At 41.3% G+C, this 12,999-nt stretch overlaps 1 protein-coding gene across 2 annotated transcripts in view; it reads left to right on the top strand.

The window, feature by feature from the left end:
- QPCT (glutaminyl-peptide cyclotransferase) overlaps nucleotides 1-1,166 on the top strand; it is a 28,886-nt gene extending 27,720 nt beyond the window's left edge. For both annotated transcript variants that reach the window (XM_070046866.1, XM_030857914.2), the window contains exon 7: nucleotides 528-1,166. In XM_070046866.1, coding sequence (XP_069902967.1) covers nucleotides 528-673 — 146 coding nt within the window. In that variant the 3' untranslated portion in view covers nucleotides 674-1,166. The remainder of the gene's footprint in view (nucleotides 1-527) is intronic.
- Nucleotides 1,167-12,999: the final 11,833 nt, after the last annotated feature.

Here is a 12,999-nt window from a genome sequence, read left to right as displayed (position 1 = left end):
ATCTTCACACAGCTTGTTTTCTCCTTTGTTACATCTATTTAAATGTTAGCTTCTCAAAGAGGCCTTCCCTGATTTTAAATACCTCTTTATTGGCCCTACTCTCTGCCTCTCATTCTCTATTCCCTTACCTTGTTTTACTATTCGTTATAAGCCTTCTCACTTTCTAAAATTATTTTTTGTATTTGTTTATTTGTTTCTTTCTCTAGTAGAATGTAAGCTTCATATGAGCAGGGCTTTGCCTTTTCACTGATGAACCCTCAATTCCTAGAATAGGGGCTGGTACATAGTAAGTGCTTTTTAATTATTTACTGAATTACTTAACATTTGTTTAACGAATGAATGACTTTGGAGTATAAGGGTAAGATACAGGGAAGTACACAGAAGATGATGAACGATCAGCTGTGTTTATATAATATAGTATAGTACAGTATATAGTACAGTCCTACTCAGATTTCCTTGAAGAATGACACTTTCTAGTTTACTCATGGGAAATATGCACTTAATTACAAGTTGTTTCATCTTGTTAGGTGTTCCAGTTTTGCATCTGATACCATCTCCTTTCCCTGAAGTCTGGCACACCATGGATGACAATGAAGAAAATTTGGATAAAACAACCATTGATAATCTAAACAAAATCCTAAAAGTCTTTGTGTTAGAATATCTTCATTTGTAATATTCTGGTTTAGTTTATGATAATTGCATCTAGTATTATATTCAAAAGTCAAGGCACCCTTTAAAATAATCTGACTCCAGATGCTGTGTGGAAACTTCTGTGTGGAAACTTCTATCCTATAGATTCATTCTATAGGTATCTTTGAATATCCTAGATTTATGTCATGTCCAAATTGCTTATTCATTTTCATCTAGTGATAAAGAAAGGGAAATGTAAGAAAAACTGAAGGTAAATATCTTTTAAGAACTTCTTTAGATAAGAAACTATGAAGCTAAATCAGATGTGTATAGTCAGTATCACGTTTTTCTAAATAGTACTTAAATATGATGGTCATGTGCAAAGTGCAGCCTTAGTTTTATGATTTTCTTATACTTGGGAATCTATTGCATATAATACAAAACAGAGATGCAGTTTGAAGACTCAATTTCTTTGAGAAATCTTTGTACGGTTTATTTCATGGAAGTTAAATCAGAATTAAATGCCATGTTGTGAATGTCTTTTTTAATATATGAATGAAAAATTGTATAACTTAAAGTATAGCTCAATTTTTATAGAGTTTTACAAATTTAACATTTTTATTGTAAAATAATATAGTCAGTACCAAAAATCTAGAAAATGGAGAAAAGAAAAAACCCTATAATTTCATTATATTAGCAGAGTAACCATTTACTCTAGTTTTCCCTCACATATTTTCAATGCAGTTTTTATGTCATTATAATCAAACTCTACCTACAAGTTTTTGGCCTTTTTTCTGTTAAATTACATAATTACCAGACATTTATTTGCTGTTTTGATCTTGGGTTGAGATGAAGACAGAGACTGTTGAGTGTGTCCTCCAGAGTCAATATGAAGGTAACACACTGGGAGGACAGAAATTAGGATCATTTTTGTGTAGGTAAATTATATGGTATTCAAGTTTGTTTAATTACTTATAGCCTATTTCTTTCAGGAGATTCATGGAAGCAAAATTGTTTGGGCTGGAAACACATAGGAATTCATGGATTTTTCTTTGGCTATGGGAAACAGTTATCTAAAAATACAAACTTGATCAGTTAAACAATTAGGAAATTGATCCTGCCATATAGATGAAGTTAGCTGGGGGCTGTTGTTTTTCATGTGCTATCTGTTCTGAGCAGACATTTAATAAACCTCACTGAATTAATGTGCTGAGGCTGGGTAGGGAGTGAGATAGACAAGCTGAGTGGGAAAGCGATGGCAACCTTAAGTTCAATAACAAAGAAAGTCATTGGAAAAGGAATTTACTTATGAAAACAAACTTTCCAGGTTAAAAAAAGGGATCAATATAATTTTATCTATATGAATTGATACAATTTTATAAAAGAATAGCCAGTTATAGACAATTCTATCCAACAATATCTGTCTATAATCTCATGTTGGTAAATTTTATAGAACTAGATTTTTATAGGTTTCTTTTTATTTTACAAATCTTCTAAAATTATATAAAGGGAAGTCGTGCCTTTGTGAGTTAAGTAATGTGAACAGCTAACACTTATTGAGTACTAACTCAGTGTCAGTGTCATAGGTGCTTTATATGTTTTTACCAACTTAATCCTCACAACAATCCTAAGGGGTAAGGGGTATTATTAACCCCATTTTATGATGCTCAGAACGGTTAAGTCTCTTCTTCAAGATCATGAAGCTAGTAAGTGGCAGTGCTGGGTTTAGAACCCAACCAGGCTGGTTCTAAAGCTCATCCTCTGAAGCACTTTAGAGTACTGCCTCTTTACATGAAAAGACCTTTGAAGAAAGTTCTTAATGCCAAGTGCAAAGCAACAATGGTGTCTTGAAATTTTTATAGGTCATTCACTCAGTCTGGGAGAGCATTCTTAAATCACTGCTGCCAGGGTTCACCTGACAATGTTAGGCTTCAGAGGCACGTCATTTGTGATAGAATTATTTCTCTGCCATATCAAAGGCTATTTTTACATAAGCATGCATATAACAGAAATCAACATGAATGGATCCAGGGCTAAAGAATCTAAGCCACAAAGCAGGATTGAAAGAGGCTGAGTTTTCTGGATTAATTTTTGGATGAGTGAAAGGGGTTCAGGGAAAACATTTTTTTTAAACACCAGAAAAGAAATGATTTAATTGATGATATTAAAACAGAATGAGGGCTTCCCTGGTGGCGCAGTGGTTGAGAGTCCGCCTGCCGATGCAGGGAACACGGGTTCGTGCCCCGGTCCGGGAAGATCCCACATGCCGCGGAGCGGCTGGGCCTGTGAACCATGGCCGCTGAGCCTGCGCGTCCGGAGCCTGTGCTCCACAGCGGGAGAGGCCACAACAGTGAGAGGCCCGCGTACTGCAAAAAAAACCAAAAAACAGAATGAAAAGAAGTTTTAATAAGGAACCTAAAAATTAGTTGACAGTACTACATATATAATTATAAGCCTAAATAATAAATTCTTTTTGAGGCAGAATGAAATAAATAGATCTACTATAATCTGTTGGGTTGACAGTTGAATCATTTTTAGAGGAGGAAGTTGGAGGATATGTTGAAATGAGATAAAAGGAAAAATAAAAACATAAGCAGATTAACTCAATGAAAGTTTCCTTCCTTCTAAGTGGCATATTCTAAAATTCTACTCACTAAGAGTTTGTACTAATATGGGAAAAGCAATCATGATACTGGAAAGGGAGACATTTTAAGGCATTAATCTTGATATTAGTCCCTGAAATATGTTCTGTATAAAAATGCCAGTCAGAAATATTACTTTAAAAATTATAGCTACAAAGGCAGGGTTCCATAAACATTATGCTGTATTTGGAATTTTTCTATATGCATTTTGGAGCATTTTACTGCCCCTAAGAGAACAATTTGTATGTTTTGTCTATTACTGTCAACCCTGCAACACACAGGGCTATTTTTCTTCTTCAAAGAAATGAGTTCAAAGGAAAATATTCATAAAAGAGTGTTCATAACCTTGGCATCTAAAAAAATCATGAGTCTGTTATTGTAGCTCGAGGGTTGTGGCTGGGAAAGACAGATCCTTCAAACTGGAGAAATTTTTTAGATGGTGAAGCAGTTGTCATAAGAACAAAGCAGCCCATGTTTTCAGCTCCAACTCCAAATCCTTAAGTTGTTTTTTCCACGGAGCTTCTTTCTTCCATCAAAGAGGTGCATTCATTATGATGCTGTAGCAAGATCATGTGAAAACTGAGCATTTGCTCAACTTGGCTCAGCTGGAGGTGATTACTTCTTATAAAGGAGGGGAGGACAAGCCGCAAGACATTTCTATTTCTCTGATGTACAGACGTGCCACATGAGGCTTGATCACGATATATTCTGCTGAAAATGAAATCTCAGTTTCTTTGTAAGCCCTAAACCTGAGGAAAGAAGGTGTGGGGACAAAGGATATAAAGAGAAGATGCGGGAGACTATTTATGGCAGCCCTAGTAATTTAAAGCAAAGCTAACATAGGAAATTTGGGGAAACTACTTAAATTTGCTGTTTATGAAAGTATGGGGCTTGCTTTCATAGCCCGTCTTTTCACCAACTTTTGGCTTCAAAGATGAATGTACGAAAGATTGAGGTTTCACTCTGAGTTTCAGAGCCACTTTCTACGCAGTCTCAAACTCTAAAAGTCATTTGAAGTGGTTTAATGGCCTCCCCTTCTCCCTTCTGTCTCCCTTCTCTGTCGTCTATGCTACATCTTTCTCAGCCTTCAAATAGCTAACCTACTGCTCTGTTGCGAGGAGCAGGTCCCACTGTGGAAAGTCACCGCCATATTTCACGGAAGGACTGAGGTGGAGAGGAGACGTCATTAGCTAGTTGAGCCAGTAGGGTGGTATGGGACACCCTTCAAATCCTCTTAAACATGAAAATGGGCCCTAGGATCCTGGCACTACAACCAGCAGCAATAATTTATGGCAGTTTTGAAGACGACTGATATGAAAGGACTGTGCCATGGCTGTAGCCCTCAGCCTGAATTTGGTTGGTGTGCTCACATGATGTGAAATCATCTTACTCTGCCCATATTTCAAAGGCAACACATGGAACGTAGCCCAATCTCCCAACACATCCAAATTTGCCAGGGAGAATTTAGACCATTTGTTTGAGAATTAATATTAAGAGCACAGAATTGTCAAGAAGAGAAAAAAAACATGACTTAAAGCAAAAAACAGACAAGCAAGTAAACAAACAAAAATCCCAACCAACCAACCAACCAAATTAAAACCCTACAAAGATCACAAAGGTAACATTAAAAATAGATTTTAAAGCTGTTAAATTATAAATAGCACTGAAAACTTTGTACTATTATATTTACAGATTACTACAGGGTACAAGAGGTCCTTGGCAGTCAAGGATTTAACATTTGTGGTTTTGGTGAACAAAGAATGACATGCAGTGAATTATCTGAGCTAAGAGATTAGCGTGGAGAAGTGGATGAGCCTAGCTGGCTTCCAGCCATCAATTTCATTGTTATTCTCTAGTTATCCTTGCACTAACACTTGGAAAGTAGTAAAACTCATTTGTTTGTAAAAAAATGAATGCATGCCTCCCCCCCATCTCCTAAGCCAATTGCTCTTACTGGAGATGTAATTAAAGAGGTCTAGAAAAATAATGGTGCTGTACAGATAAGAGCAACAAATGTTCACCATGGTGAGCGAATGAGTTAGGTGACTTATGCACAATGCTGCCATTCTCTTGTCTTACAAAGGATGTGGCATTATAATGTTCCCCTAGAATGAAGATGTACTTGATCCTCCATCAAAGTTCTTAAAATATAGGGTGAAAATCTTGGAAGAGGAGCACAGATGTTATAAGAGTATCTTATGGCTCTGTTATCAAACCAGTTCCATTTGCCTGATGCACAGCAAGCCAAATGCTGAGATGCTGAGGTTTACAGCTGAGAAAGTGTTTATTCACAAAGCAGCCGATCGGCAGACTGACGAATAAGTCTCAGATCTGCCTCCTGGAAGGCAAGGGTGTTGGGATATTTATTGGATAAGCAGAGTGTCTTAGGCATGGGGAAAGGTGATTGGAGGTCAGGAAAAGATGAGGTAATCGATGTTTTGTGCAGGTGCATCTGGGTTACATGCTTTTGCATGTTCAAAATAGAGGTACTTAGCTTGATGAGAGGGTGGAGTTTTCCAGCCCACTGATGTCTGACAGGACACCTGGGCAGGCCCTGTTTTAGGGTCGGTGGTCCCAACCAGTTCCAACTGCCTTTCACTGGACAAGAGTTGACTCCAAGTTCCTATAAAACAACTGAGCTGTGTGAAGCTGGGAAGGTATGTAATTAAAGAGAAAAGAAAGAAAGAAAGAAAGAAAGAAAGAAAGGAAAATAACTAAAGTGAGCTTAATCAATGAAGGCAGTTTATAAGCCAAGGGGTTTTAACAAACTTCCTTTATCTGTTGTTCTGTAAGACAAGCTCAAGAATTTCTATAGTTATCAGCTTCTGTTAACTCTATGCAGTATGCTTTCACCTCAGGCTTTGAACATCTGGATTTAGAAGATTCCTAAATCCAGCTGCTCATGCTTCATTTCTTTGCAATTGGACCCTAGTGTTGGAAATGAGAGTTTGTCATAGGAAAACAACGTTGCTTTCCCTAAAATCAGATTTTCTTCAAGATCATTGTGTTTCTTCCCCAGACCTATACTGCAAATTGGTAGAGCTTAGAAAGTTACATTCAAGGGAAGAGCATCTCTGGATACCTAAATTTGTTAACACTTCCTCTGGGCAAAAGACAGAGAAATGACATTATCTGAGAAACCAAGAAAAATTGAGAGTACTGAGAAATTGACCAGGAAAGGTAAGCTTCGGTGCTGCAGGAGGCTGGCAGTCATGGATGAGACCTTGTCCAGATACTGCCTGAGGCCCTAAAGACTGTGAAACTGATGAAGATCAGGGGCGGCAGAAGGAAGGGTTTGTTAACTCATAGTGAATGTTTCAGTCCAGCAGTTCTCAAAATCAAAAGGTTCAAGGCACTTTGATCAAATAGATGTTTCTTATACCCCTCCTCAAAGGCCCGTAAATGTTATCAGACCCATGTATTAGGGCTAGCCAGGTCATATGTCTCCATCAAAGTCATTATCAGACCAGGGCATGAGTGGAGTCTGAACTGAGATTGTTGTTCAGGGGTTGGGAATAAGAGAGTAGAATTCCAATCTTTTAGAGCTGAAAAGGCCATAGAAATCATCTACTCTCTGTTTTTTTGCCCTCAGCTTTAGATTTTTCCCTGCAGGTGGTACTGCAGAAAGAGCTCCTCTCCACATTCTTGCCCCGTCTCAGAGGTAGAATGGGCTCCAACAGATTTTAAAGTTTGTGTATGAAATAGTAGAACACTTTCTTTAGAGGAGATCTGACATGGATCCCTAAAGCTAAAAGAGCAGGTCTGACTGAAGTGGGGAGAGAGTCCTGGAACCTTGTCAGCTAAGCCTTGTTCAGTAACCACCTGCCTCCCCCAACATCTCTACTTAACCCCACAGGGACTCCATGAAACCTAGGGTTGTGCAGAGCATAGCTTGGAATTATGACTTCATTCTCAGTCTTCTTTGACTCAGTACTTAGAAACAATGACTTGGCTGATCACTTACTATTTGGGATTCTGGACCCAATTCCATTGTGCAGGGGTGAAAGGGGAGCTTCCCACACAACCAAGCAATGCTCTGCACACCAGCTGAGTATCTTACAATTCAACTCAATTCTGACACGATCTTCCTGGAGGTAGCATCAAATCAAGGGTTCAGTCTCACAAACTGGCCCCTTTTCTCCCCACTTCAGATGCCAGTCTAAAGCCCATATCATCACCTGTGTTTTTGACCCCCTGGCAGTAGATTGGAAGTTCCAATGACACCCTCCAACTCAGAATGCCAATCACCAGTCCAGGTTGTTACCTGGACTTCTGACCAGCTGGCTATATATCAAAGGATCCCACTACCCCCTCCTTGGGTTCTACTGATTTGCTAGAGCAGCTCACAGAACTCAGAGAAACATTTCACTTACTAGATTACAAGTATATTATAAAAAGATACAGCTCAGGACAGCCAGATGGGAGAGATGCATAGAGCAAGGCATGTAGGAAGGAGGGCGGAGCTTCCATACCCTCTCTGAGCATGCTGCTCTCTCCAGATCCCCATGTGTTCATCACTAACCAGGAAGCTCTAGAACACTGTCCTTTAGGGGTTTCATCACATAGGCACGACTGATTAAATCATTGGCCACTGGCGATCGATTCAACTCAGTAAATGGAAAATTTTGACCCATTTACTGACTCCTCTTTCTCTCAGTTCAGCACGTTAGCAAATCCTGTTGACTCTCTTTCTACCATGTCCCAAATCTGTCCATTTTTGAGTACTGCTCCCACTCTGGGTCAGGCCACCATCATCCCTCTCTCACCTGGCCTCCCTGCTCCATCCTTGTTTCCTTTTTCACTTCTCCACACAGGAGCCAGAGCCCTCCTTTCAAATTACAGTCATGTCACGTTACTGCTCTACCTAAAACCCTCCAATGGCTTCTCCTTTCACTTGAAAGAGAATCCAGTGCCTTCTTGTGGGGCTGTCCAGGCCCCACAGGACCTGACCTCTTTTACCTTTTTGATCTCACCTCCTACCACTTTCTTCCTCACTCATTTCACCCCAGTCACACTGACTTCCTGGCTTTTCCTAAACAAGCTGGGCATATTCCCGAATCACCTGGGGAGCAGATGTAGCAATAAATGAAGTCTCACCAGCCAGGAGCCTGAAGCTGGGTTGTGAGCGGTCTGCACTTGGTCTTATTTCCCAAGGCCAACTGAAGAGGTTCTGGGCTCAATGCTGGGCTGTGGCCATTAGTTTCCAGCAGGTTCTGAGAGTGCTGCCCTTAGAGATGAGGCTGACTTAGAAACAGAACAGCAACAAGTTTCAATGTGTCCAGAGAATTCTCAATGGGTCCAGAAAACTCCCTAGGTCTGTCTCTTGCCTCCCTTCCCTTCTCTCCTTCAAAAGATGGATATTTTAAGAAAGCCCAGGGAAGAGATATGAGAAATATGGGATATAAATAAAGTGGAATGAAGAACCACATTATTGTGTATTTTTCAGCATTGGGTCATGTTTTTTGGATGATACTTGGTTGGGGAGCAAAAGGCCAGAAGATGATAGAGGGAAAAAGAGAGGAAGGGACAGTTGAGGTTCCTTTAGGCTTTAAGTGAGAAACCTGTCCTCAGATCCTCAGAATAATCATACTCCATCTCCTTTAGGCTTCTGTGTACTAGCAAGGCCTCTGGGCCTAGGTTGTTCCTTTGTGGTAGTAAATAAGGTCCAAGAAAATTTGCATAGGCAACACTAAAGCATCAACTCAAAAGTTTCTGACTTATCCCTCTGACTCCCTCCTACATCTGCCAACAGAGAAAACTCCAGGGATGAGGTTGTTTCCTACCTCCCTGTTCTGGACAACGTTCCTCCCTGAGAGGTGGGGTGGAAGTGGAGGGGGCATTCTGCATCCTCATGGTCCCATGCCCTCTCCCTTCTTCCCATTCCTCTCTACCAAATTCTGTTTCCATTTTGAGCTGAGAGTGATGGATAGCAGTGTTTATTGAAAACATTTTTAAATCAAGAGATTAAACTCTGATAACAGTTGAATTTCATACATGAGTCAGTGTATAAATCAGATTGTAGAGTTGATGCTTTAAAGATATTTCCACGTTCTCAGAATTGCAGACGTGAACTCCTAGACATTGTTTCCTCCTTAGGGCAACTTCAGCATGTTACTCACGAAGATAAAAGGCAGGACCCTTGCAGAGGCAATAGGCTACAAGGCTCAAGTTGTAGGTTGCTCTGGGCCCCTGAGTCTATGTGTCTCCTTCCCCGAATTCAGTGCCTCACCTTTTATATGCGGTTGAGCTCCCACAAGCTGTGTGACACCCTGACAGTTTGCCCCAGGCAGGCTGGCTTGAGTTTCTCTCATGCTGTGTTTTGACAGTGTTGGTTAGGGCACAATCCATGGGATCTGTTTGGATTGGCGGTTCTCCCTCTGGACACGGGTTGTATCAAAGCAGCAGACAGGCTGCCTGTCTGAGCCATTTTTCTGACATCAGGGCTACTGCTCTGGCTGCTTTCAGACCTACAGTAATCATGTGGAGAGGGCTTGAAATGGTTGGGCATCAAGTGCAAAAGAAAAAGCACTCAGAGGTGTGGGATTTATTTGCATTGGTTCAGGGAACTAAAGAAAAAAGTTATTGGAGAACAGAATATTCCTGGCCTGTGTGTCCACTGAAACTGGAATTTGTCTTACTGTGCTTTCTTGGTTCTCCTCCAACCCAGATGGATCTTTCCCAGGTTCTTTTGCTGGTTCCTCTTCATCTCCAGTCTGGTTAATATTGAAGGGCCCAGGGTTCAGTTGTTGGTCCTCTTTTCTTCTCTATCTCTCTTCGTCCAATCTTGACCTCATCCAGCTCCAAGTCTTTACCTACTTATTGATGACTTCCAGGCCTCTAACTTGCCTTCCAGTCTCGTGTATCCAACTGCCTATTTTTTTTTGCGGTACGCGGGCCTCTCACCGTTGTGGCCTCTCCCGTTGCGGAGCACAGGCTCCGGACGCGCAGGCTCAGCGGCCATGGCTCACGGGCCCAGCCGCTCCACGGCACGTGGGATCTTCCCGGACCGGGGCACGAACCCGTGTCCCCTGCATCGGCAGGTGGACTCTCAACCACTGCGCCACCAGGGAAGACCCCCAACTGCCTATTGAACAGCTCCTTTTGGAGGGCGTACTCAACATGCCTTCAATGAGCTCCTGGTCTTCTCCCCACATACCTGCTCCGCCTATGGCCTTCTTCCAGTAGCCTCATTCTTCCTGTGGCTGAGCCAAAACCATTGGTGTCACACTTGATTTCTCACCTTCTTTCACATACCACATCCAATTAGTCAGGAAATAGCCAGATCAAATCTACTTTCAAAGTCATCCAGAATCCAATCACCTTTTATCACCTGCATTGTCGCCACACTGGTCCAAGCCATCATTACCCCTTGTCTCGATGACTGTAAGATGCCCTCATCAAGTCTTCCTGCTTCTACCCTAGCCATCTATTCTCAATGTAGCAGCAAGAGTGATCCTTTAAGGAAGTAGGTCAGATCGTGTCACTCTTCTGCTCAAAACTCTACAACAGTTTCTTATTTCACTCAAAAGTTAATGCCAGCATCCTTACAGTGGCCTGCTTGACCCCCTGTGATCTGTGCCCTAACACCACTCTGACCTCATCTCTGACCAGTCTTCCCCTTTGCTCACTTTGCTTCAATAACACTGGTCTCCTTGATGTTTCTGGAACATGTCAGACTGGATTCTATCTCAGGACTTGTACACGGGCTGTTCCCTCTGCCTGGAGTACTTTTCCCCCAGATACCTTCATGGCTAATTTCTTTATGTTCTTCCAAGCTTTGCTAAAATGTAACTTTTCAGTGAAGTCTTCTTTGACCCCTCTATTTAAAATTTTAATCTTGTTCTGTTCTATATTTTCTTTGATTACCCTCTAACATACTGTACAATTTACATAATATGTTTGTTTTTTTATTGTCTGCTTTCCTCTTTTAAAATGTAAGTTCCACAAAGGCAGGGATCTTTGTTCATCTGAACAGTACCTGGCATATGGTGGGTTTGTTAAATGAATGAATGAATGAATGAAATGCAGTGGAAACAAGAACAGTCTTACAAGGCAGCCAAATGAAAAGTGAGCAGTAGAGGCCACAGAACACAGGAGTTTAAGTTGTGGCCAGGTATGGTTGAGGACCAGAAAGATTCAAGGTTGTAACTGGAGACAATGCTATGGGCTAGAATGGTCAATTCAGGAACCCTCTGGGGTCTGCTTCATGGTCATTGATAATAAGCCAATTGACTAAAAGCAAAATCAGTCATCCTACTAGTTAGTCCCCATGTAGAGACATGACTTGTAAATTAGTCTTTCTCCTCACCTTGGTTATTGGAAAGCTGCATCATACTTCATGATGCAAAATAATCTAATACGATTCTTGATTAGGATATGGAAATGGATACTTGTTATATATTCTCACTTTCACACAGACATACAAGATGGAAGGGAAAGTGAAGGTTTCAGAGGGAAATGCTGCAGTCATAGAATTGGAGCTGGAGTAAACCAAATGGAAATTTTTTTGTGGTGAGTTTGATTCCCATATGTACTTGGTGTATAAGTTGACTTTTAAGTTGTTTGTGATCTCTGCATATACTACAGCCACTTCTGTCACAGCCTATGGGCTAGGGCATAGCATCAGAGAAGTGACAGTGATGTATCGATGAAGAACAAATCATCTGATTGTTTCAGGACAACTTAGAGGGATGCCCAAACCCAGCTTCATCTTTCTGCCTCTAGTCTCAGACCCTTTGATTTCTGGTATTCTTCCCCTTGCTAGCTTCTCCTTCAACTCAGTTCTGCTTTACCCTGTGGATACGGTCACTGTAATTATCAGTAGCATCCCCTTCCACTCTCAAGGGACTTACTTAAGATGATAGTTTGGGGGAACATCCTACGTCTAGAGCTCAGATTGCCTGGTAACCTTGGAGCCTCCACTGGTGGCCTCTCTGCCCCTTGCCCCTATGCCCCCTCCCATTGGCTTTGGCTGTGGTGAAAACTTGATGGTGTGGAAGTTTACTTTCTCCAGAAATTCAAAATTTCACTCAGTTCAGAGTACGTAATTTGGCCATTGAATAACAGGGTGGATCCAAAAGTTTCCAGTTACCAGCAACAGAGAAGCAGGGCTAACTGAGAACAGAAGCCTCAGCCCACTCTTTGGGCTTGGGTGACCAGGAACCACATTGGCTCGCAGATTGTGCAGAGGATCTTGGTGTTCTGTGAAGTTTGTGGCGTTTTTGTTGGTCATATGGGCAAGTCATGCCCCCTCTCTGGGCCTTGGTGTCCTCATCCGTAAACTATAGGGATTTAACCTAATGATCTGTTGGGTCCCTTCGAGTGCTAAGATTCTATGCAGTAGTACAGCATAGTGTTTAAGAGCCCAGCCTTTGGAGATGGAATTGAATCCAAATCCTGGCTCTGCAATGTAAATGGCATTCGATTTTGAGCAGGTTATAAACTCAGTTTTCTTGTGGGTAAAATGGGTTTCACACTCACTCAAGCTTTTTATGATGACTCAATGAAATAGGTGATAAAACACCTTGTGGGGTGCCTGACACATGATCACTCAATGGGGGATGTTGGCTACTATGATCTTGGTTGTAATTTGCATGGGATTGCTTTCAAAACACATGATCTCATGCAAAGTTCACAGCTGTGGAACATTAGCAGGGTGGCTATTGTCATCTGTATTTTATCAATGAGAGGAGTGAAGTGCAGAGAAGTCAGGTGATTTCACAGAGCT

Source organism: Globicephala melas, chromosome 12 (genome assembly GCF_963455315.2).
Source record: "Globicephala melas chromosome 12, mGloMel1.2, whole genome shotgun sequence".
In the NCBI taxonomy this organism is placed as follows: Eukaryota; Metazoa; Chordata; class Mammalia; order Artiodactyla; family Delphinidae; genus Globicephala; species Globicephala melas.
The sequence above is the reverse complement of the archived record's forward strand: the minus strand, read 5'-3'. Positions and strand labels throughout refer to the sequence as shown.